Below are 22296 nucleotides of genomic sequence, written 5' to 3'. Positions count from 1 at the left end.
TTGAGGTCATTTTTGCAAGAATTTGTTATGTTAAAGTACAAATAGAAGGTGGCCAAACCTCAATATACTAAATAGAAGTTATTCTTTAAATATTATGTCAGGTCATGAGTTTTTGCTGCCTTGAGCCCCAGTTGGTTCTATTAATAGAAAGTCGTTTTATTGTATAATGCCAAATTATGTGTGCATAAACTCTTAAACACAGTCATTGCTACTATGAATATACATAATATATATGTATATATTATTTATGGTTCTCAAGTTTGGACAAACTGCTGGCAGAGAAATAATAGCGCTTTTCATTTTTATGTTTCTCAAAGACTGTATATTTAATATTTATCTACATTTTGAATGTCTCCAATGTACTTAGTACATTTTATTTTTTGAAAAAGTGGGCCTTGTCTTTCTGTTACTTGTATTAATCCAGATTTCACCCATACATTTGGAATTCTCCTTTTGAAGTAAAAGTACTGCTAAGTGCAGGATCTACTTTCTGCATTTAATAAGGGTTTGTGTTTTTTTTTTTCAGTACTGTTTCCAATTTCACTCATCATTTCAGGAGAAATAACTAAAGTTTGTAAATGAGAAAAAATTGTATTATTTCCAAAGATAGTCTCTTCTCCCCTCAAATCTTATCCTGGATCTGGTAATTAGCAGGAAGCAAATAGGACATTGCTGTGGGGAGTGCATTTGTCAGGATGAAGATTTAGTTACGATTAACCATTGCTTGTTTCCTTTATTGTGATGCTCCCCGCCCCCGCCCTGATATGGCAGGATGGATGGATCAACATGCAATTGAAAGAAGTTTGATCAGTAAATCGAAGGTTCTGTGGATTTCTGGCTTTTCTGGAAAGGCTGATGGGGAAAAGGCAGATAGAATCAGAGCTTGAAGCGCATATGGTGGGATCTGTGCCCTATTTAGTTGGGGAGGGATGCCATTTTGGAGGCTGCATCTTCCATGGCCAGTAGAGGGCATTTGGGGAGCTGCTGGTGGATGCTGGGAGGCATGAATGGCTGACATACCAATATTTTGAAAGCATTTAAACTGTACGCCAAGGGACTATCTAAAATGTTGCATAATTATGGTTACTGTATTCATTTCAGTACAAAATAGTACCCTAGGAATTTTGTTGCTTTTACCATTATAATTAGCACTTAGACCACTGTATTAAATTTGGAATTGGTTGCTGTCATAAATCATCAAATATATATCTCCTTATAAAATTTAAATTAATTGTTACCAAAGTAGAACATGTGTTTATTTACAAAATCTAATTGTGCTCAAAGCTCACATGGGAGACCTACAGGCTCTGGGCCCATGTGCCTCCCTCTCCCAACCACTCCTGAGGCAGCCATCCAGCTCTTCGTTAGTTATTGCTTCTTTCAAAACTGCGTGCATATATAGCACTTCTGTAGTCATTAGTTTTATCTGGTATCTCTTTAATGCAGTATTCCCCCCTCACACTTCATGGATAACTATTCTGTAATCAAGGGTTGGCAAAAGTGATGGGTATTGTGTTGCTGCTCTTCAGCCCATCATTTCCTTTATTTTTCCATCCTTTCTTTTATCTCTTCCATGTTTGGCTTAGGTCTGAGACTATCCATGAACTTTACTTAGACTTGTTTCTAAGCCAGTAGGCATTTGCTGTATCTCTCTAATAAAATCTGTGTGTCTTCCTAAAGAAAGTATTATGTTTACATACTTTTATTACTCAGCTAAACATTTTTAAACTATGGTTCAGTATTTAAAATGCACTAATTACTTGCATTGTGGAAACAATTGGAAGTAGTCCTTGTGACTAAGACATAAAATTATAATTTTTAAAAGGACTTTATTATTACTTTAACAGTTTACACATATTTGTTTCATAAATAATTCATTCAACAAATATTTATTACTATGCGTCATATACTGTTTATAAGTAATAATATTTGTTTTACTGTATTCTTATTTATGTATGATGAATTGACTTACAATTTTTTGTTGCTGTTTTTCTTAGACAAAATTGAAGAAGCACAAAAAGAACTCAATGGGGCAGAAGTGTCAAAAAAAGGTAAATTAAAATCAACCCCAGTATAGGCTTTATTCTTGCAGAGATTCCTGTATAAATATCTTATTATTGCAGCCTCTCTAAATGAATCAGTGTAAACATATCCCAAAGTTAAATATCACCTTAAACCGATTGATACCTAAAAGTCTATGGACTTTGCTTTGTGAAATGTTTTAACTGCATAGCATATTCTGTAACTGTTTCCCACATGTTACTATTTTGCTGGTGGGAATATGAAAGATGGTTGCAGCTTTTCTGAAAGTCCTGTTTGGGAGACTGTCCCATAGCAATCAAGTTACCAGTATAATGAGTACTGATGGTACTGTGTTCCCATATGTGTGTGCATATGTGTGTTCACGTGGTGCCGTATTCTTTGTGAAATGACAAAAACCTAAGACAACTAAAATAACCCAAATGTTAGTCATTGCCGGGAATAATTGCATCAATTGTAGTACCTTCATATTTTGGGATGTTACGCAGCTTTTAAAAAATGTTAATTATTTCAGTTGACTGTGGTGATTTGTTGCAATGGTGAGAGAAGGGGCAGAGGAAGGTGATTAACTTTTATTTATCTGGATTTTGTTCTTTCACTAGTTATAATGGGTAAATTTTGTGTAAAGAATAAAAAGCTTAAAAGCAAAAATCGGTTTTCATCACAGAAAGCATACCGATTATTTTCCCAGGTAATATGAAAACATGCTTTCGATGTACAACAGCCTGTGGGAGGGGAGGAAGAAAGGAAGGTGGGTAGAGTTCCAACACTCTCTGTTAATGCGTAGAATTGAACAGAAGGATCTGTGGTTCTCTTTATGGCATTTAGATTTCATGATTTTTTATTGCTTTATCCTTGTTGTATCTTCTAATTACAGTGGGATATTTTGGCAGAGTAATTTAGCTACATAGGATTCCAATGGAAAGTCATTTTTTAAAATCTAGTTAGCTTCCTAACTAGGTATCATTAGTGGAAATAATTTCCGGTTGTCCAGCTTCTCTATCCCTTGGACCAGCCTGTGAAGTCTCCAGGGTTGTTTGGGGTTTGTCTGAGTAGTGACGCTGTGATGCGCGGACACCTTAAAGTGTCTTCCTTCTTTTTTCTCTCCCCTCACCCACCATGGGATCTCTGGGAAGCCCATATCAAATATGACCCTTTAATGACACTCTTGCAGAAACACAAGTCTAAGAAGAGCAGAGAAGTCACCACAGCCACGCCGTTCCTTTGAAAGGTTGACTGAATATCCCTTCCCACATTGCTGAAATCATGAAGCATTTGAGACACTCAGGCTATAAGAACCTAACAATTTAAAGTTCTTTATCATGGTCAATCTTTGCCGCATCTACTGATGGTTTAGAGCTGCTTCAGTTAGGAAAATAAATCTGTTCTTGTCTTCCTTTTCCCTCTTTCCTACCCCTGTGGCAAAGAGCTTTCAAAACCATGAACTAAATGTCTGATAGGAAGGAGGAAATGAAACAGAGGTTCTAGAAAAAGAAATTGGATAATGAAGTTGAAAATAGTCCAGTGGGCTGCATTTGGCAGGCTACACTTATTTAAGACCTAGGATGAATACCAAGTGAGCATTGTTCTGTGCGATTCACTGCCTAGAATTTCTACTCAGCTTTCAGTTTTACATACGCATTCTGGGCAAATTAAAAATAAAATCATTTTCCTCCAAAATATAATTGAGGAGTAACATCAGTTTGTCTTTAACAACATGAGATAAAATTTCTGAGTAATAAACGTCTTGAGATTTCTCAGGTCTTCGCTTGCTAAGCTGTCTGTTTGGTGAAAGGAAATTCATTTATTCTTTCGAAGAATATACTTTAAAAATTTATTTATTTTTATTGATTAAGATAAGTCATATAGAATAGACCACTTTTTCACTATTTTTTCCAACATGCTTTTGGTTATTTCCCCTGACATTTTAACTTTTTCTACATCTGCCTTTTTTTCTACATTGCTCATGTTTCTAAGGCTTCATCTCCATTGAAGATGCTGTGGTCCTTAACCTATTCAAGGTTCTTCCCCCCACCCCCTTCTTTTTTTTAACCATTAGGACAAGTAACTAATTTATCTTCAGAAGCATTTAGCATACCGGTAGGCTCTTAAGGAAAACAAACCTTGCTTATTGGTAGATTAAAAAAGACATCTTTCCTGTTTTCTAACATTTTAAGGAAGGATTCATCTGTTTAGTATAATACGGTGGCAAAGAAACTGACTTGGCTCATTATACACCAATAGGATAAAGAAGTGCACTCAATTATGGTAATATATTTTTTTTATTCTTTCTCTCTGCTTATGAATGAAAGTCAGATGACTAGAATGTGATTTATTTTGATTTTAACCAATTGGGGGATAAATATAGCATGTAACATTCATACAGTTCTCTATAATGTCCTTATTTTCTTCCTTACAGCACTATTTACTTGGTCTAAACATCCACTGTGCTTGACACTATTTCTAAAATTATTGCACGAGATTTAAATAAAATAAATAGTGAATGTCACAGATGTAGTGATGAATATGTATGAAATAAACTGGGAAGAAATAAATAGATCAGTTAGGAAAGCTTTTATATGCTGTCTCATGAATACACTTTAATTTTAATACTTTGTTTTAAATTTTTATCACACAATCTTTGACACATAAAATAATATATAAATAATATATATTATTACATATGTAATATCATATATTATCACATATATCATATATTATTACATATATGTGTAATATTATATATTATCACGTACATTTAATACATAATACTTAGTATATGTAATATGCATTATTATAAATCATAAGAATAACATGGTAATCTTTAATTCCAATACCCAATTTAAGAACTGGCACATTGCTAACATGTACTGTTGTATCAGCCTACATGCTAGTCTCCATTTCATCCCACTATCTGCTTGGTAGAGATATTTAAGTGTTCTTAAGTTTGCATCATCATTTTAGTGCTTCTTAAAGATAATTGTGTTCAAACAATATCCTTTTTGGTTTTGTCTGAGTTTGAGCTTTAAAAATGAAATTATATTATTTGCAGTTGGAAAAATTTCATTATTTTTTATGGCTTAGTGGTATTCCATTCTGTGTATATGTATTCCACATCTTCTTTATCCATTCATCGGTTGATGGACACTTAGGTTGCTTCCATACCTTGGTAATTGTACATAATGATGCTATGAACATTGGGGTACATGTATCTTTTCAAATTAGTGTTTTTGGTTTTTTGGATATATACCCAGGAGTGGAATTGCTGGGTCATATGGTAGTTCTATTTTCAGCTTTTTGAGAAACCTCTGTATTGTTTTCCACAGTGGCTGCACCATTTTACATTCCCACAACAGTGTACAAGGGTTCCCTTTTTTCCACATCTTCACCAATATTTGTTATTTGTGTTCTTTTTGATGATAGCCATTCTGATGGGTGTGAAGTGATACCTCATTGTGTTTTTGATTTGCATTTCCCTGATGATTAGTGATGTTTTCACGTGCCTGTTGGCCATCTGCATTTCCTCTTTGGGAAAATGTCTATTCAGTTCTTCTGCCCCATTTTTTAATCAGGTTTTTTTTTTTTTTTTTTTTTTTTTTTTGATGTTGAGTTGTATGAGCTGTTTATGTATGCTGGATATTAATCCCTTATAGGTCACATCATTTGCAAATATTTTCTCCCATTCAGTTGGTTGTCTTTTCATTTTGTTGATGGTTTCCTTTGCTATGCAAAAGCTGTTAAGTTTAATTAGGTCCCATTTGCTTATTTTTACTTTTATTTCCTTTACTTTAGGAGATGGATCCAAAAAAAAATACCGCTGTGATTTATGAAAAAAAGTGTTTCGCCTGTGTTTTCCTCTAGGAGTTTTGTAGTATCCAGTCTTACATTTAGGTCTTTAATCCATTCCAAGTTTATTTTTGTATATGGTATTAGAGAATGTTCTAATCTCATTCTTTTACATGTAGCTGTCCAGTTTTCTCAGCACCACTTATTGAAGAGACTGTCTTTTCTCCAGTGTATATTCTTGACTCTTTGGTCATAGATTAATTGACCAAGTCAGTGTATTTAATAATATGAGATTATTCAAGTTTTCTTTTTTCTCTTCAATCAGATATTTTTCTTATAATTTATCCATTTTATTAACTATTCACATTTATTGGCAAAACGTCATTCATGGTATTCTCTTACTCGCTCTCATTGCTGCTGGATCTGTAGTTGTGTGTCCATTTTCTCACTGTTAATATTGTTCATTTGTGCCTTTTCTCTCTGTCTTGATTAGTCTTGCCAGAGGTTTGTCTGTTTCACTCCCCTTTTATTGTACCAACTTCTGAGTTTCTTGATATTCTCTTGTATCATACTTTCCCGTTTCATTACATTTTTCTCTTTATTATCTTTTCCTCTTTTTTGAGCTTATTCTGTTATGAAATTTCTTAAGTTGGAAACTGGGCTTATTCATTTTTAAGTCTATTCTTTCCTGTTAGAATCATTTAAAGCTATTGATTTCCTTGTAGACCTTGCTTTAGCTGTATTAAATATGACTTCATGTTTGCTGCTCTCATTAATTTCTGTGCTGGTTTCTTCCTTCACTCTCTTGATAGAATTTTTTTCCCTTGGGGATGGTTGGGGATTTTATTTATTTTTTTGTTAGTGATTTCTGACTTAATTGCATTGTTATGTTAATTGATTTTTAAAACCAGTTTGTATTTCTAAAATAATTTACTCTCTGTTTCTGAATACAGTATAGTCAAAAGTTTCAGGGAATGTTCTATAAAAATGCTCCTAAGAATTTATGTTAGAAATTTAGAATTCAGCATTTTACAGGTAAATTCACCATTTTACAAAGATGGAAAAGCTGAAGTTGAAAACTGTTAAATAACCTTATCCCAGGGACTGCAACCAGAAAGTGGCATGAGGACTTTTCAAGTCTGTGTTATTCTAATATTATTCTGTATCATAACTGGATGAGAGCTGTATTCTAGTGATAGTTGAATCTGTAGTACAGTTAATCCTGTTCTAAATTAAGCCTTTGAATAAAGAGGTCACCTTTTAAAAGAATATTGTAATGATTCAGGAAAAAATAGGAGTCAAACAATGGGTATAGGAAAAGGTGGAGATTTTAGGTCAGCTTGCATTGGGATTTTTTCATATTATTCTGTCTCAAACAGCAAAATCCTGAAATCACCACCATAATACCTATAGTTTCCTTTTAGCAGCCATCACTCTGAAATTATATACTTTAGCCACCAGAAAAATTTTATTTAAAAAATAATTTCAGTTAATCATCTATTTTACCGTGTATATGAGAGTAATGGGTCCTAAGGATATAAGCAGTTTATGGCTTAAGAAACACATTAAGGAATCTGTCCTGCTGAAATAACTCTGATATTCAGACTTGCTCTAAGGAGTCACTTGATAAGTAGGATTTTTGTTAACATAGGCATAATGAATGGCCTGGAATTACCCTCTTGTTATCTGGGGAAGCTTGAGGGAAGTTAGGTTCCTATGTAAAACTAGATTGAGTAATTCAGAAGTGAGCGTGACAGACTAATGAGCAAAAAACTAGATTGTGAACTCTAATTAGTGGGTAAATATGAAAGCCAGAGTTTGCTCACCTACTTTTCTAAATTTTTTTAAGCTCCTTATAATATGAATAAGTTTGCAAGGAGTGAAAAATACTCCCTTTTTTTTTCTTTTTTAAATAGCACATGTGATATTAAAAAAAAAGAAATGAAGTTTCATTTGGAATAGTATTTTATGTTAATAAGGTTATGCTTTAATGCCAGTGACATTCTCTTCCTTGAGAATTCTGCTAAGAATACTTAAGAAAATACAAGAGCATGTTCCTATAATTAGGGATGATGAAGTCCTTCCTAAGTGAGACTAAACTTTAGGTGGCATACTGGAAAAGTTGGACTGATTTTTATTAAATTAAAGTGAATAATGTTAAGATAAGATTAAATATAAGATAAGATTAAAATGTTTTAAAACAGCCTGGGAGAAAGTATGTGCAATAAAACAAAACTTGGTTGGGTTACTTAAAATGTTATAAACTTGGAAAGGCATTAGCAATTTATAAAATGGAAGCTACACGGATACTGTCAATGGAAGGGCTAGTGTAATGTGTTAGTGAGATGTCTGAACTATTGAATTTTTTAAAGGAACACAGTTTAATTATTTCAGTATTATAATAATGCTAGCTAGTTTATAAATTAATTACCAGGAAATAGTGTAATTAAATGAGCATTAATGGCTGTTTATTTTTTATTTTTATAACCTAACCAAAAGTATGGTTAATCCTCAATATTTCTTATCTTCAATTGTGAGATGAATTCTGGTTAGTGGGAAAGACAGAGAGAGAGAGAGAGAGAGAGAGAAAGGGAGAGAGAGAGTAAGGGAGACAGAGAGAGAAAGTGTGTGTGTGTGTGTGTGTGTGTGTGTGTGTGTGTGGTTGTTTCCTTTTGGGTTTGTATACTCTTACCCATTCTTTTATTTTTTTTTAAAATACAAGAGGTTCTTATTATCTATTTTATACATATTAGTGTATACATGTCCATCCCAATCTCCCAATTCAACCCACCACTCCTCCCCCCTGCCACTTTCCCCCATTGGCATCTATACGTTTGTTCTCTACGTCTGTGTCTCTATTTCTGCCTTGCAAACCAGTTCATCTGTACCATTTTTGTAGATTCCACATATATGCTTTAATATACGATATTTGTTTTTCTCTTTCTGACTTACTTCACTCTGTATGACAGTCTGTAGGTCCATCCACGTCTCTACAAATGATCCAATTTTCTTCCTTTTTATGGCTGACTAATATTCCATTGTATATATGTGCCACATCTTCTTTATCCATTCGTCTGTCGATGGGCATTTAGGTTGCTTCCATGACCTGGCTATTGTAAATAGTGCTGCAATGAACACTGGGGATGCAGGTGTCTTTTTGAATTATGGTTTTCTCTGGTATATGCCCAGTAGTGGGATTGCTGGATCGTATGGTAGTTCTATTTTTAGTTTTTTAAGGAAGCTCCATACTGTTCTCCATAGTGGCTGTATCAATTTACATTCCCACCAACAGTGCAAGAGGGTTCCCTTTTCTCCACACCCTCTCAGCATTTGTTGTTTGTAGATTTTTTGATGATGGCCATTCTGACCCATGTAAGGTGATACCTCACTGTAGTTTTGATTGCATTTTTTTAATAATTAGCGATGTTGACCAGCTTTTCATGTGCCTCACGGACATCTGTTTGCCTTCTTTGGGAAAATGTCTATTTAGGTCTTCTGCCCATTTTTGGATTGGGTTGTTTGTTTTTTTAATATTGAGCTGCATGAGTTGTTTATATAGTTTGGAGATTAATCCTTTGATTGATCCATTTGTTCGTTTGCAAATATTTTTTCCCATTCTGAGGGTTGTCTTTTTGTCTTGTTTGTACTTTCCTTTGCTGTGCTAAAGCTTTTAAGTTTCATTAGGTCCCATTTGTTTATTTTTGTTTTTATTTCCATTACTCTAGGAGGTGGGTCAAAAAAGGTCTTGCTGTGATTTATGTCAAAGAGTGTTCTTCCTATGTTTTCCTCTAAGAGTTCTATAGTGTCCGGTCATACATTTAGGTTTTTAACCCATTTTGAGTTTATTTTTGTGCATGGTGTTAGGGAGTGTTCTAATTTCATTCTTTTATATGCAGCTGTCCAGTTTTCTCAGCACCACTTATTGAAGAGACTGGCTTTCCTCCATTGTATATCCTTGCCTCTTTTGTCATAGATTAGTTGACCATAGGTGCGTGGGTTTATCTCTGGGCTTTCTATCCTGTACCATTGATCGATATTTCTGTTTTTGTGCCAGGACCATACTGTCTTGATTACTGTGGCTTTGTAGTATAGTCTGAAGTTAAGGAGTCAGATTCCTCCACCTCCTTTTTTTCCCCTCAAGACTGCTTTAGCTATTTGGGATCTTTTGTGTCTCCATACAGATTTTAAGACTTTTTGTTCTAGTTCTGTAAAAAATGCCATTGGTAATTTGATAGGGATTGCATTGAATCTGTTGGTTGCTTTCAGTAGTATAGTCATTTTCACAATATTGATTCTTCCAATCCAAGAACATGGATATATATCTCTCCATCTGTTTGTGTCATCTCTGATTTCTTTCATCAGTGTCTTATAGTTTTCTGAGTACAGGTCTTTTACCTCCTTAGGTAGGTTTATTCCTAGGTATTTTATTCTTTTTGTTGCAATGGTGAATGGGATTGTTTCCTTAATTTCTCTTTCTGATCTTTCATTGTCAGTGTATAGGAATGCAAAAGATTTCTGTGTATTAATTTTGTATTCTGCAACTTTACTAAATTCATTGGTTAGCTATAGTAGTTTTCTGGTGGCAGCTTTAGGATTCTCTATGTATAGTATCATGTCATCTGCAAACAGTGACAGTGTTACTTCTTCTTTTCCAATTTGTATTCCTTTTATTTCTTTTTCTTCTCTGATTGCCGTGGCTAAAACTTCCAAAACTATGTTGAATAATAGTGGTGAGAGTGGGCATCCTTGTCTTGTTCCTGATCTTAGAGGAAATGCTTTCATTTTTTCACCATTAAGCATGGTATTTCCTGTGGGTTTGTCGTATATGGCCTTTATTATGTTGAGGCAGGTTCCCTCTGTGCTCATTTTCTGGAGAGCTTTTATCATAAATGGGTGTTGAATTTTGTCAAAAGCTTTCTCTGCATCTGTTGAGATGATCATATGGTTTTTACCCTTCAATTTGTTAATATGGTGTATCACATTGATTGATTTGCATATATTTAAGAATCCTTGCATCCCTGAGATAAATCCCACTTGATCATTGTGTATGATCCTTTTGCTGTGTTGTTGGATTCTGTTTGCTAGTATTTTGTTGAGGATTTTTACATCTATATTCATCAGTTATATTGGTGTGTTATTTTCCTTTTTTGTAGTATCTTTGTGTTGTTTTGGTATCAGGGTGATGGTGGCCTTGTAGAATGAGTTTGGGAGTGTTGTTTCCGCTGCAGTTTTTTGGCAGAGTTTGGGAAGGATGGGTGTTAGCTCTTTCCTAAATGTTTGGTAGAATTGACCTGTGAAGCCATCTGGTCCTGGGCTTTTTATTGTTGGGAGATTTTTAATCACAGTTTCAATTTCATTACTTGTGATTGGCCCATTCATATTTTCTATTTCTTCCTGGTTTAGTCTTGGAAGAGTATACCTTTCTAAGAAAGTGTCCATTTCATCCAGGTTGTCCATTTTATTGGCATAGAGTTGCTTCTAGTAGTCTCTTATGATGCTTTGTATTTCTGCAGTGTCCATTGTCAATTCTTTTTCATTTCTGATTTTATTGATTTCAGTCCTCTCCCTGTTCTTCTTGATGAGTCTGGCTAAAGGTTTATCAATTTTGTTTATCTTCTCAAAGAACCAGCTTTTAGTTTTATTGATCTTTGCTATTGTTTTCTTTGTTTCTATTTCATTTATTTCTGCTCTGATCTTTATGATTTCTTTCCTTCTACTAACTTTGGGTTTTCTTTGTTCTTCTTCCTCTAGTTCCTTAAGGTGTAAGGTTAGATTGTTTATTTGAGATTTTTCTTGTTTCTTGAGGTAGGATTTTATTGCTAAAAACTTCCCTCTTAGAACTGCTTTTGCTGCATCCCATAGGTTTTGGATCATCGTGTTTTCGTTGTCATTTGTCTCTAGGTATTTTTTGATTTCCTCTTTGGTTTCTTCAGTGATCTCTTGGTTACTTAGTAACGTATTGTTTAGCCTCCATGTGTTTGTGTTTTTTACATTTTATTCCCTGCAATTTATTTCTAATCTCATAGCGTTGTGGTCGGAAAAGGTGCTTGATATGATTTCAATTTTCTTAAATTTACTGAGACTTGATTTGTGACCCAAGATGTAATGTATCTTGGAGAATGTTCCATGTACACTTGAGAAGAAAGTGTAATCTGCCATTTTCGGATGGAATGTCCTAAAAATATCAATTAAATCTATCTGGTCTATTGTGTCATTTAAAGCTTGTGCTTCCTTATTAATTTTCTGTCTGGATGATTGGTATAAGTGAGGTGTTAAAAGTCCCCCACCCTTACTGTGTTACTGTTGATTTCCTCTTTTATAGCTGTTAGCAGTTGCCTTATGTATTGAGGTGCTCCTATGTTGGATACAGTCTATGCGTATAGATTTATAATTGTTATATCTTCTTCTTGGATTGATCCCTTGATCATTATGTAGTGTCCTTCCTTGTCTCTTGTAACATTCTTTATTTTAAAGTCTATTTTATCTGATATGATTATTGCTACTCCAGCTTTCTTTAGATTTCCATTTGCATGGAGTATCTTTTTCCATCCCCTCACTTTCAGTCTGTATGTGTCCCTAAGTCTGAAGTGGGTCTCTTGTAGACAGCATATATATGGGTCTTGTTTCTGTATCCATTCAGCGAGCCTGTGCCTTTTGGTTGGAGCAATTAATCCATTCACATTCAAGGTAATTATCAATATATATGTTCCTGTTACCATTTTCTTAATTGTTTTGGGTGGGTTTTTTTTTTTGGTCCCTTTCTTCTCTTAGGTTTCCCACTTAGAGAAGCTCCTTTAGCATTTGTTGTATAGCTGGTTTGGTGGTGCTGAATTCTCTTAGCTTTTGCTTGTCTGTAAAGCTTTTGATTTCTCCATCGAATCTGAATGAGATCCTTTGCGGGTGGAGTAATCTTGGTTGTAGGTTCTTCCCTTTCATCACTTTAAATATATCGTGCCACTCCCTTCTGGCTTGTAGAGTTTCTGCTGAGAAATCAGCTGTTAACCTTATGGGAGTTCCCTTGTATGTTATTTGTCATTTTTCCCTTGTTGCTTTTAATATTTTTTCTTTGTCTTTAATTTTTGTCAGTTTGATTACTGTGTGTCTCAGAGTGTTTCTCCTTGGGTGTATCCTGCCTGGGACTCTGCGCTTCCTGGACTTGGGTGGCTATTTCCTTTCCCATGTTAGGGAAGTTTTTGACTATAATCTCTTCGAATATTTTCTCAGGTCCTCTCTCTCTGTCTTCTCCTTCTAGGACTCCTATAATGCAAATGTTGTTGCGTTTAATGTTGTCCCATAGGTCTCTTAGTCTGTCTTCATATCTTTTTATTCTTTTTTCTTTATTCTGTTTTGCCACAGTGAATTTCACCATTCTGTCTTCAAGGTCACTTATCCGTTCTTCTGTGTCAGTTATTCTGCTATTGATTCCTTCTAGTATATTTTTCATTTCAGTTTTTGTATTGTTCATCTCTGTTTGTTTGTTCTTTAATTCTTCTAGGTCTTTGTTCTTTAATTCTTCCAGGTCTTTGTTAAACATTTCTTGCATCTTCTTGATCTTTGCCTCCATTCTTTTTCCGAGGTCCTGGATCATCTTCACTATTGTTATTCTGAATTCTTTTTCTGGAAGGTTGCCTATCTGCACTAAATTTAGTTGTTTTTCTCGGTTTTTATCTTGTTCCTTCATCTGGTACATAGTCCTCTGCCTTTTCATTTTGTCTATCTTTCTGTGAATGTGGTTTTCGTTCCACAGTCTACAGAATTCTAGTTCTTCTTGCTTCTGTTGGCTGCTCTCTTCTGGATGAGGCTATCTAAGAGGCTTGTGCAAGCTTCCTGATGGGAGGGACTGGTGGTTGGTAGAGCTCAATGGCTGTTTATTTTAAATAAATATATTTATAAATTCTACTTTTTAATATTAAATGATCAAAAAAATCATCATGTTTTCCTTGTAAAGTTGTTATTAGTTCATTCTTTTATTCAGTAATTTTTTATTATGCATCATCCATTCTTTTTAGCCCTAGGAAATAGATAGGAAAGAAAAAGTCTGTACCTTAACGGAACCTGTTTAACTCAGCTCTTGCCCAAATTATCATAAAATCTGAATTGGTAGAATCAAAATTCATGAGGTTTTCTGTAGTCTGGCAGCAGTGCCTAACTAATTTCCCTTGGGAAAACAGGAACAGATTTTCTGTTTTTTAGAAGAAAAAGTCATCACTTTTTTCTTCTCATGCTATATTACTTGGAATTTTAAATTTAAATATTCAGGTCTCCTGAAGTGTTCTTTTTTAGTGTAATAGGCAGTGCTAATGGCTCACGTAACAGGAAAATTAGTATTATTTTAATTATGTGTGGCATGTATATGAGTTAAAGGTATCATATGTCAATCCTGTCAATATTTCGAGATTTAAAAATACTAAATCCCAAGAGATCATTGCTTTGCAACTAGACTGGTGCCAGCTTTATAGAAGATGATCTGCATAATGATAAAGCACCTTTTAGTACATTTATGTAAAATAAATGTCTTTAAGTATTCTGTTCACGGTTTTTAAATGCAAAAAGTAAAACTTTGCTTCCTACCAATTATGAGAGGCAAAAACCCTCAGTATATTTCCTAAGAATGTTACTGGTTACACTCTATGGTGTAATCATTTATTAAATTAGAGGCTAAAATAGTTAGCAAGATTTAACTTTTATAGAATTCATTGAAAGGCTTCCATTCTTTTGCAGTTTTATAGCCTATTCTGTTGACTTCAAAATGCTATTGATTATAAGATGCAAAGGGGTTTCATGCACCATTTAGGAATGGGAAAAGTCACTGCCAGTTAAGTCAGGACACAGTGCCTTTATAATTGATTGGAAGGCGCCCCAGGGTTTCAGGGAGATTAAAATGTTCAAAACACATTTGTTTAAGATTCTATAAAGTGTGTGTTTATGTCCACTACTTCATTTTTTCACAAGAGAGATATGAAATAGTTCAGATTATGATGTATGGATTTGAGCTGCTTTGAGGACAGCATCTCTCAGGACTGTGGAAACCAAAGAAATGGGTCTCATTCTGTTGGTTCACTTGGGGATTCATGGAAGAATGATAAGGAAAAAAGCCCAGATTATGTTTAATTTACCATCTTCACTTTCTTAGATAATTGACCTCATGCATATGCCTCTATTATTTTTTATATGAATCGTGTTGCAGGCTGACTTAAAAGGATAATGTGTGTATTGCTGTTGATTTATTTAAGCTTTTCTCCAGCTTTGCTTCTGTATCCTATGTATGGGGCAAAAGAAAGAAAAAAAAAGAGAGGCGGGCTCAGATGTTTATTGCCTACATGGAGACTTGTTCTTTTTTCTCATGTTTAGTCAGATCAGAGAAAGCAGTACACATGTTGCGTGGAAGTCAGGGATATAATTCTGGGGAAGAAAGAATAGAAAATAAAAGCAATGGGAAGGCAGAATCAGTTGAAGATAGGTAAACGATTGTGTGAAATTCTAGAAAATAAATCTTAAAAAAATTGAAAGCAAACAGCTGTGGAAACAACAAAGTACCATTTCACCCAAAGAGGGCATTCTTTTGCTACTGTTTCAGTATTCAGAGTGTGTTTTGTTGGGCTATGCTATATATAAGAAGAATATCAGATTTTAAGGATGATAATTTAGAATTTTGCACTAACCACCAAGCACGGGATACAATAGTAGCTATTTCATTCAAGAAAAGATTTGGAAGAAGAAAATGAGACTCTCTTGATGAGTGAGAAAAGGCAGGAAGAGGACTGAAGAAAATTTAAATGAGAGCAAATGTATACAGTAACGCGTGCATAGTTGGATGTTTAGCTAATGTGGAAAGGATTTGACAGATTGTATTGGAAGTACAGCTCTGCAAGGGAACCAAGAATGGGGATGTTGCTATGGGTGTTTATTTCTTGAAGCCCCACCACCTAGCATGAAGTTAGCCACTTAGTAACTGTTGACAAACCTCTTTAATGGCTTCCTGTGTCTCTTCAGTGTGAAGACAAGACAAAGCTCCCTAACACAGCCTATGAGATCTCATCCCTTAAGCTCTTCCACTCACCGCTGCCACACAAGTGTCCTCATGAATGCTGTAGTTCAGTTTGCCCAACGTCATATACTGGCACCTTCTATGGTTCCTAGTGCATACAGTAGGCATTTGGCAAATATTTATTAATAAATGAAGATGGATGGCTGGGTGGGTGGATGGAGGTGTGGTAAGGATGGATTCCTTTACACAGCAGGCATGGCTTTTAAACAATATATACTCTTACTTTCTTCTGTTTTTGAAGTGTGTTTGAATCGATATATTTTATTTCTCCTGCTGTAATCTAGACTGCATATCTGAAGTAAATTGTTTGATGATTATATCAAATTATCTCCATAATTTAATCTATATAATTTAATTGTATATATCTGCAGTGATATATAAAAATCATTTCTGTATGTCTCTCTAACAAAACTAAAAGCTTCATTCTTTAGTCTTTAGTGGAGACTGTGGACATCTAGTACAAATGAATCCTTTCTTTTGATTTTTCTGAACACTAAGATTAATAAGACTACTCTTGGTGTAGTTTATAATGTTGATATAACATTTTAGTTAACCTGGTGGGAAGTTGTGATGTTCTGAAGAATTGAGGAACTTTCTTAGAAAAATCACCAAGGTTTTTGGAATCTTTCTCAATGAAAACAAAGCAGAAGGATATGAATTTGTATTACTCTTTGGTCAGGGGAGTATGATTGTTATTTTGTAAACTTATTGTTTGAATCAAAGTCTGAGTTAGCTTTCTACCAGGTAATCTTTTTAAACCTGCAGAAATATATCAGAATATTTGGTTTTTATTAGTTTCAGCTATCTTGTTGGCAATATTCACATTTTTATCTTTTGTTTCTTCAACTCACTATTTTCATACAAACCATATTATAAGACATTAGAACAAGTTATAAAAATAGAAAAAATATACTTATTTTGTAACACCTCATCTCGATTGTTGTCAATTTTCTATTACCTTCTTTGCTAACTTGGCTAGAACATAGCCAAAGAGGACCTGTTTTGAAGTACAAGGTTGTTCTTACCACTTTCTCTGAGGTGCTCCTTAAAAGTCAGGTTGAAAGTGCTTATCAAAATGGCAAATAAGAAGGTTTAAATAACAAATGCTATTAAGTATGCACTTGCTCTCCTTCTCTTAGTGGTATCTTTAAAAGACAGAGTTATGTTAAGTAAAAATTATATCATAGTATTGTTGGAGTGTAATGTTTATGGATATGATATGTATAACAATAATTCCACAGAAATAGGGGGAAAGAGACAGGAGCTATATAGTTGTAATGTTTCCATGTCTCACTGGAATTAAGTTAGATAAGTTAAAATGTAAGGTAAGCCCTGAAGCATTACAAAGGAAATAACTCAAAAATATAGTGAGAAAAAATCATTGAAGAAATTAAAATGTTATATTAGAAAATATCACCTAATGTAACATAAAGCAGTAAAGCAGAAATGTAGGAACAAAAGAGACACAACATGTATTAAAAACAAAAAGTAAAGTGGCAGAGATAAATACAGCTATGTCTACAATAACATTACATGTGAATGGATTAAACAGTCCAGTCGAAAGGCAGAGATTGTCAGACTGGATAAAAAAAACAAGATCCAACTATATACTGTCTATGCTGAGACAAACTTTAGATTCAAAGACACAACTATCAATAGATTGAAAAAGACCAATAGATTGAAAGTAAAAGGATGGAAAAACCAGTAGATTGAAAGTAAAAGGATGGAAAAAGATATGTCATGTAAATGGTAAGCTTAAGAAAGCTGAAATAGCTATACTAATATCAGACAAAAGAGACTTTAAATTTTAAAATGTTACTAGAGATAAACAGGGGCATTTTGTAATGATAAAAGTGTCAATCCATCAGGAAGATACAACAGTTATAAACATAACAGAGCCCCAAAATATATGAGATAAAACTGACAGAAACGAAGGGAGAAATAGACAATTCAATAGGATAGTTGGAGACTTCAATACTCTACTTTCAATAATGGATGGAACAACTAGGCAGAAGGTCAACAAGGAAATAAAAGACTTGAACAACACAATAAACCAGCAGACCTAACAGACATCCGTAGAGCATTCCATCCAACATAGCAGAGTACACATTCTTCCCCAGTGTACATGGCACATTCTCTGGGATAGACCATAACCTAGGCCATAAAACTTTTTATCAGTAAGTTTAAGAGGAATGACATAATACAAAGTTTGTTTTCTGACCACAATGGAATGAAATTAGAAATCAATAACAAAAATTGTACTTATCTAAAAATGTCCTTCTGATGCTATGGTGGTCAGAAGAGTAAAACTTTTATGTGCAGATGATTCAAAGATTCTCAAAACAAGTAGACTGAACATTGCTATGAAATTGATAAAAGGGATTCTACATTAGATTCTCTATCTACACATGAGGAAGCTAACACAGATAAAGCCCACTGGAAATACTTTCTTTGAAACAAAAATACAGCTTGCTTTAACAATTTTTTTGAAGACTACAATTTTTCCAGAAGAACATAGAGTTGTCCTAAAGCATTTCCTTAAGTAATGTAGCAAGAAGGGGATTATTTGGTTCTACACTCCAGAGAAATATATTTGGAACTCTCTCATCTCTTTTCTTTTGAGTAAGATAGAGTCAGAACATCTTAGCTGCTGAAACTTTTAGCAGAAAAATAAACTTGTGACCCAGTTTGGTTACCTTGGGTCTTAAGGATATACTACTGAAGAGATATAATTTCTTAAGGATATACTACTGAAAGAGATATAATTTTGTTTTTCTATGTTGATTTAATATTCTTTATTTTAATGGTGTTCAGTTTATTTCAAATAATAATTCTTATTTTATATTCTAATACATGGAACATATTAGAATAATGTAAGCTCTTTTATAAACTAAGACATCAAACAAAATATATGTTTATGATTTTTTATTAGAAGAGTATTAAAATTTAGTTTCACTGAAGCTAAAATACAAGTGTTAATCAGTATTATTCAGTATTCAGTTTGGTATTACAGAAAATGAATGCTAAAATACTGGTTTATGTATTTTGTTCTAGTATCACAATTCAACTGATGATGATGATATAATAATAATAATGGTAATAATAATATCATCAACAGTAGGAATATTAATGAGCTAAAAGTGAAGTTCTGGACACCACACCATGCTTTCTACATGTGTTATCTCAAAAAAGCCTCACAGCCCTATGAGGTGCCATTGTGTGCGTTTTACAAATAAAAAGGCACAGTAACAGAGCTTCCCTAAGGTCACATAGCTAGTAAGTGCTCAAGCCAGGACTTAAAACCAGGCTTTCTTCTATCCAAAGTCCACCGGGGACATATTTGCGTAATGATGGTTTGGTGAAAGAACAAGCAGCAGTGATCGCTGGGTACAAGAGAAGGATGGATCTAGGATAATTTCTGGCTTTGGAATGGCTGTGCCATGCACTGAGATTGGCCTGTAATGTTAAATCTGTTTTGATGTGTCAGGACTTAATTGATTGTGTTGGGTGGTTTTCCTTATGTTTAATATGAAAGTTTACTGTAAGTTACTTGAAAGTTGAATGTTTGCAAAGGAAGAAGAGCATGTATATGTCTTCAGTAGGTGTATTGTTATTTTCTTCCTTAATTAGAGGCTTGTTCAAGCTGACGCCTTCTTGGGTCAATTGCATTTATAACTTCTTATATTCTATATGTTATACAAGTATCCAAATATTTTAAGATGGGGTATAACCTACTCTTATAATTTTAAATAGTTTTTTTCTGTTATGTCCTACCCTTTTTCATTTATTTTTTAAAAATGTATTTATTTTATTTTATTATTATTATTTTTTTATGGCCGCACTGCACGGCATACGGGATCTTAGTTCCCTGACCAGGGATCAAACCCACACCCCCTGCAGTGGAAGCACAGAGTCTTAACCACTGGACCACCAGGGAAGTCCCCCTTTTTCCTTTCTGAGAACATTTATTATTGATTAGATTGATTTTTTAAATAAATATATTTATTTTATTTTATTTATTTTTGGCCATGTTGGGTCTTCATTTCTGCGCACGGGCTTTCTCTAGTTGTGGTGAGCAGGGGCTACTCTTCATTGCGGTGCACAGGCTCCTCATTGCGGTGGCTTCTCTTGTTGTGGAGCACGGCCTCTAGGTGTGCAGGCTTCAGTAGTTGTGGCACGTGGCCTCAGTAGTTGTGGATCGCAGGCTCTAGAGCGCAGGCTCAGTAGTTGTGGCGCACGGGCTTAGTTGCTCTGCGGCATGTGGGATCTTCCTGGACCAGGGCTCCAACCCATGTCCCCCTACATTGGCAGGGGATTCTTAACCACTGCACCACCAGGGAAGCCCTGATTTTTTATTTAATTAAAAATTTCAAACATAGTTGTTACTTATTCTATTTAAAAATTTTTCAATTTGATTTATCTCTGATTTTATTTTTGTTTTTATTTTTTATTCCTACAGTCAAAATTCTTTCTCTGAAATTATATTGACTGCTTAAGAAATTTTCTTTTATATATAAAAAAGTTCTGCAGATTTATTTGCCTTTGAATGGTTACTAACACAAATATTTGAGTACCTATTTTGTCTCTATCTGCTAGGTTTTGGTCTATATTTTAAATTATTGTTAAATAAGCAGTTATTTGTTGGGTTCTTAATTTGCTAACTACCTGCTTTGGGTTTGAGTGTTTCATTACACATTTATTTGTATGTGAATAATACCTGTGCATGATGCATTTAAAAATACAGAACGCCAGGTGACAGAGATGTGCCATCTCTCTACTCCAATCCCATAGTGTTTTAATTTTTTTGAAACTTAACGAAATTTTTATTTTAACAAAGATTTTATAATGTATAAAATTTAGTATGTCTTTATTCTACTACATTTTCCTTTTCTGTTAAAACCTATATTCTTTTTCTGTTTCCTGATTTTTTTTTTTTTTGCTACATCATAGCCTGTTAATGGTGAATTCAGATTCCCTCCCTCACCCCATAATTATTTTTCTATTTCTTATGAACAGTTCTTTAAAATGTATTCTGGGGGGCTTCCCTGGTGGCGCAGTGGTTGAGAGTCCGCCTGCCGATGCAGGGGACGCGGGTTCGTGCCCCGGACCGGGAGGATCCCGCATGCCGCGGAGCGGCTGGGCCCGTGAGCCATGGCCGCTGGGCCTGCGCGTCCGGAGCCTGTGCCCCGCAGCGGGAGAGGCCACAACAGTGAGAGGCCCGCATACCGCAAAAAAAAAAAAAAAAAAAAAAAAAAAAAAAAAAATGTATTCTGTTGCCTATTTGTTATGCTGTAAAAGTTTAATGTTTTATCTTGCATTGTGTAAACCCTTGACTAAATGATTCTTGTTGTTACTTGGGAGGAGCTGATCTCAAATTCCACTTATATCCCATTCCTGCTTTTCTTTTCAGGGCTGAGGTTCTTGTTCAGAGTTGCTGCTATGTTCTGATTGTTTTGTAGCGTATTTCCCCCATTAGGAATATTGTCAAAGCTTTGAATCTATTTTGGTTAGTAAAACTAAACTTATTCTTCACTAAATGCTGCAAGAACACTGACCTTCCTCTCCATGTGCCTTTAGTGAAGCATGGTGGTGCTCCGAGAGGCTGCTGTTGTGTCAGATACTGGCTCCAAGCTTTTGGGGCTCTGCATCCATAGCATTTGTTCCTTCCTCTCTTATGGGTGTGTCCATTTACTCTGCTTTTGACTTCCATGCTATTATTATCATGTATTTGAATTCCACATATATCTTTTATTACTTTTATGCAGTTGCTATTCATCTTCATTTTTCACACTCATTAATCACTTTGGGACTCATTTCGTCTTACGTCTCTAGTTTCCCATGTGGGATAATTTTATTTTACATGAAGAATTGTCTTTAGTTTTCCATTAGTGCAGGTCTGTTGTGACATTTCAGGTGACAAATTATTTCAAGTATCATTTATTAGAAAATGTCTATTTCTTTTTCATTCTTGAAAAATACTTTTTCTGAGTACAGAAGCATAGGATTCTAGCTTGGCAGTTTATTTCCCTGAGTACATTGTTGCTGTTGAGTTGTCACGTGTGAGCCTAATTATTGCTTGTTTGAAGGTAATCTGTCTTTATAATTAAATTTTCTGTTACTGGTAAGACTTTTGGCCTCGTCTCTGACTTTTGCAGCTTCATAGTGACGTGCTACATAGGTGTGATTTCTCTGTGTTTATCTTGCTTGTGGTTTATAGTACTCTCAAATCTGTAGATTCATGTGTTTCATTAGTTTTTGAAAATTTTTAGACCTTATCTCCTCAAATATTACTTCTGCCCAATTATTTATCTCTTCACCTTCTGAGATTTCATTTCCAGCCTTTGCAATTTATTCTCTTTGTTTTAGATCTAGCTCCTGAATTTTGCATTCCTTTGTCTCCTAGCATTGAGTTGGCCCAAAAG

General features: G+C 34.5%; 1 protein-coding gene across 5 annotated transcripts in view; it reads left to right on the top strand.

The window, feature by feature from the left end:
• Nucleotides 1-22296, top strand: part of HIVEP1 (HIVEP zinc finger 1) — a 144379-nt gene that overhangs the window by 72169 nt on the left and 49914 nt on the right. For 4 of the 5 annotated variants that reach the window (XM_032648859.1, XM_032648860.1, XM_032648858.1 and 1 more), the window contains 2 exons: nucleotides 1998-2051; nucleotides 2732-2791. In XM_032648859.1, coding sequence (XP_032504750.1) covers nucleotides 1998-2051; nucleotides 2732-2791 — 114 coding nt within the window. The remainder of the gene's footprint in view (nucleotides 1-1997; nucleotides 2052-2731; nucleotides 2792-22296) is intronic. The other variant, XM_032648861.1, reaches the window with a different exon arrangement.

The sequence above is a fragment of the Phocoena sinus genome, chromosome 11 (genome assembly GCF_008692025.1).
Source record: "Phocoena sinus isolate mPhoSin1 chromosome 11, mPhoSin1.pri, whole genome shotgun sequence".
NCBI lineage: Eukaryota > Metazoa > Chordata > Mammalia > Artiodactyla > Phocoenidae > Phocoena > Phocoena sinus.
The sequence above is the reverse complement of the archived record's forward strand: the minus strand, read 5'-3'. Positions and strand labels throughout refer to the sequence as shown.